Genomic DNA, 1,320 nt, shown 5'->3' with positions numbered 1-1,320 from the left:
CATATTCTTCAGAAAACCCAACATCTTTGGCCATATCACAACATTCAGCCTTACTCCTTGAGTGCAGATAATGAGGAATTCCATAGCGGTGGGAAAGCACAATAGCTTAAGGTTCTCAGAAGCACATCTTGTTCGGTGGAAGCCTCCTTGTGATTTATAAGTGTTTCAAAATTGAAATTCGTTGGCTCCCACCTTTTCCAGTGTCCTTATGTTAAGCTTGCGGTAGATCATTCTAGATCCGGTTCATACCTTGTCTCTTAATTGCCCGCTGCCCACTCCCTTTTGCCATAACTTAGACATCTTGTCATGAACAGTGACAACAATGGTCACCTCTTTGCTTGTCAATGCAGTAGCGCATCCCTTTCCATGCAACCATGACCCTTGTGATGGACCATATCCACACGTACCCCAGTGGTCGCACAGCATCCCCCCAGACTGCTTTATCTTCCCGCGCTCTCTTTCAACTGGTTGGAGTGGTGAGACTGTCCTTATTCGATTAGTCAGGTGGTCGACCCACCGATGTAGAGCTTCAGGCGACTGCCATTTACTCTTCCCAGGAAGGGGTTGCCATTAAGCTTAGCAAGCTGGACCGTGCCTCCATCTATAACTTCTTTGACTACATAGGGACCCAACCAATGCATTCGGAGCTTGCCAGGGAATTTCTTGAACTTGCTGTCATAAAGTAATACTAAATCATTCTCCTTGAAAGTGCGCACCTTGATATGGCGATCATGCCACACTTTCTCTCGTTGTTTTTGTACTTGCAGATGGAATCCAGCCAAAAATCGTTCCTCCTCCAATTCCACTAGATGCACGAGCCATTCTTCCAAAGCCCCGCGGTCGGCCATGCCTATTATTGCTGCGATTCGCAAACTAGGTACAATATATTCCATGGGCATAACATCTTCCTTACCATAGACTAACTGGAAAGGTTTCTGGCTCATCAACTTCTTACACGTGGTTCGGTAAGCCCATAGCACAGCAGGGTTGTGCAAATCCCAATCATTTCACTACGCATTACAAACCTTAGTCAACGCAGTCTCCAAATTTTGTTGAATGCTTCGATGGTCCCATTCACTTGTGGATGGTATGGTGTACTCTGTTGATGATATATCTAGAATTCCTCAGTGAGTGCGCTGATTGTTTCATTCAGAAAGTGCGTTCCCTGGTCGCTCATCAGAATTTTTGGACATCCAAACCCTGTTAACACATTCTCGAACAAAAATTTCACCGTTGTAGCAGCCGTGCAGTGCTTAACCGGCTTTGCTTCTACCCACCGGGTCAAATATTCTATCACAGTGATGATATAGTGCGCACCCG

The 1,320-nt window shown here is 45.8% G+C and overlaps 1 protein-coding gene across 1 annotated transcript; it reads right to left on the bottom strand.

The window, feature by feature from the left end:
* Positions 1–500: 500 nt before the first annotated feature.
* On the bottom strand, positions 501–848 carry LOC149220909 (uncharacterized). The gene has a single exon (XM_089387244.1). The coding sequence runs from the start codon at positions 846–848 to the stop codon at positions 501–503; it is 348 nt and encodes a 115-aa protein (XP_089243370.1).
* Positions 849–1,320: the final 472 nt, after the last annotated feature.

The sequence above is a fragment of the Pinus tabuliformis genome, chromosome Q (assembly GCF_031772625.1).
Source record: "Pinus tabuliformis cultivar Carrire ecotype Pingquan chromosome Q, CPIR1, whole genome shotgun sequence".
NCBI lineage: Eukaryota > Viridiplantae > Streptophyta > Pinopsida > Pinales > Pinaceae > Pinus > Pinus tabuliformis.
This window is presented reverse-complemented; position numbering and strand designations above follow the sequence as displayed.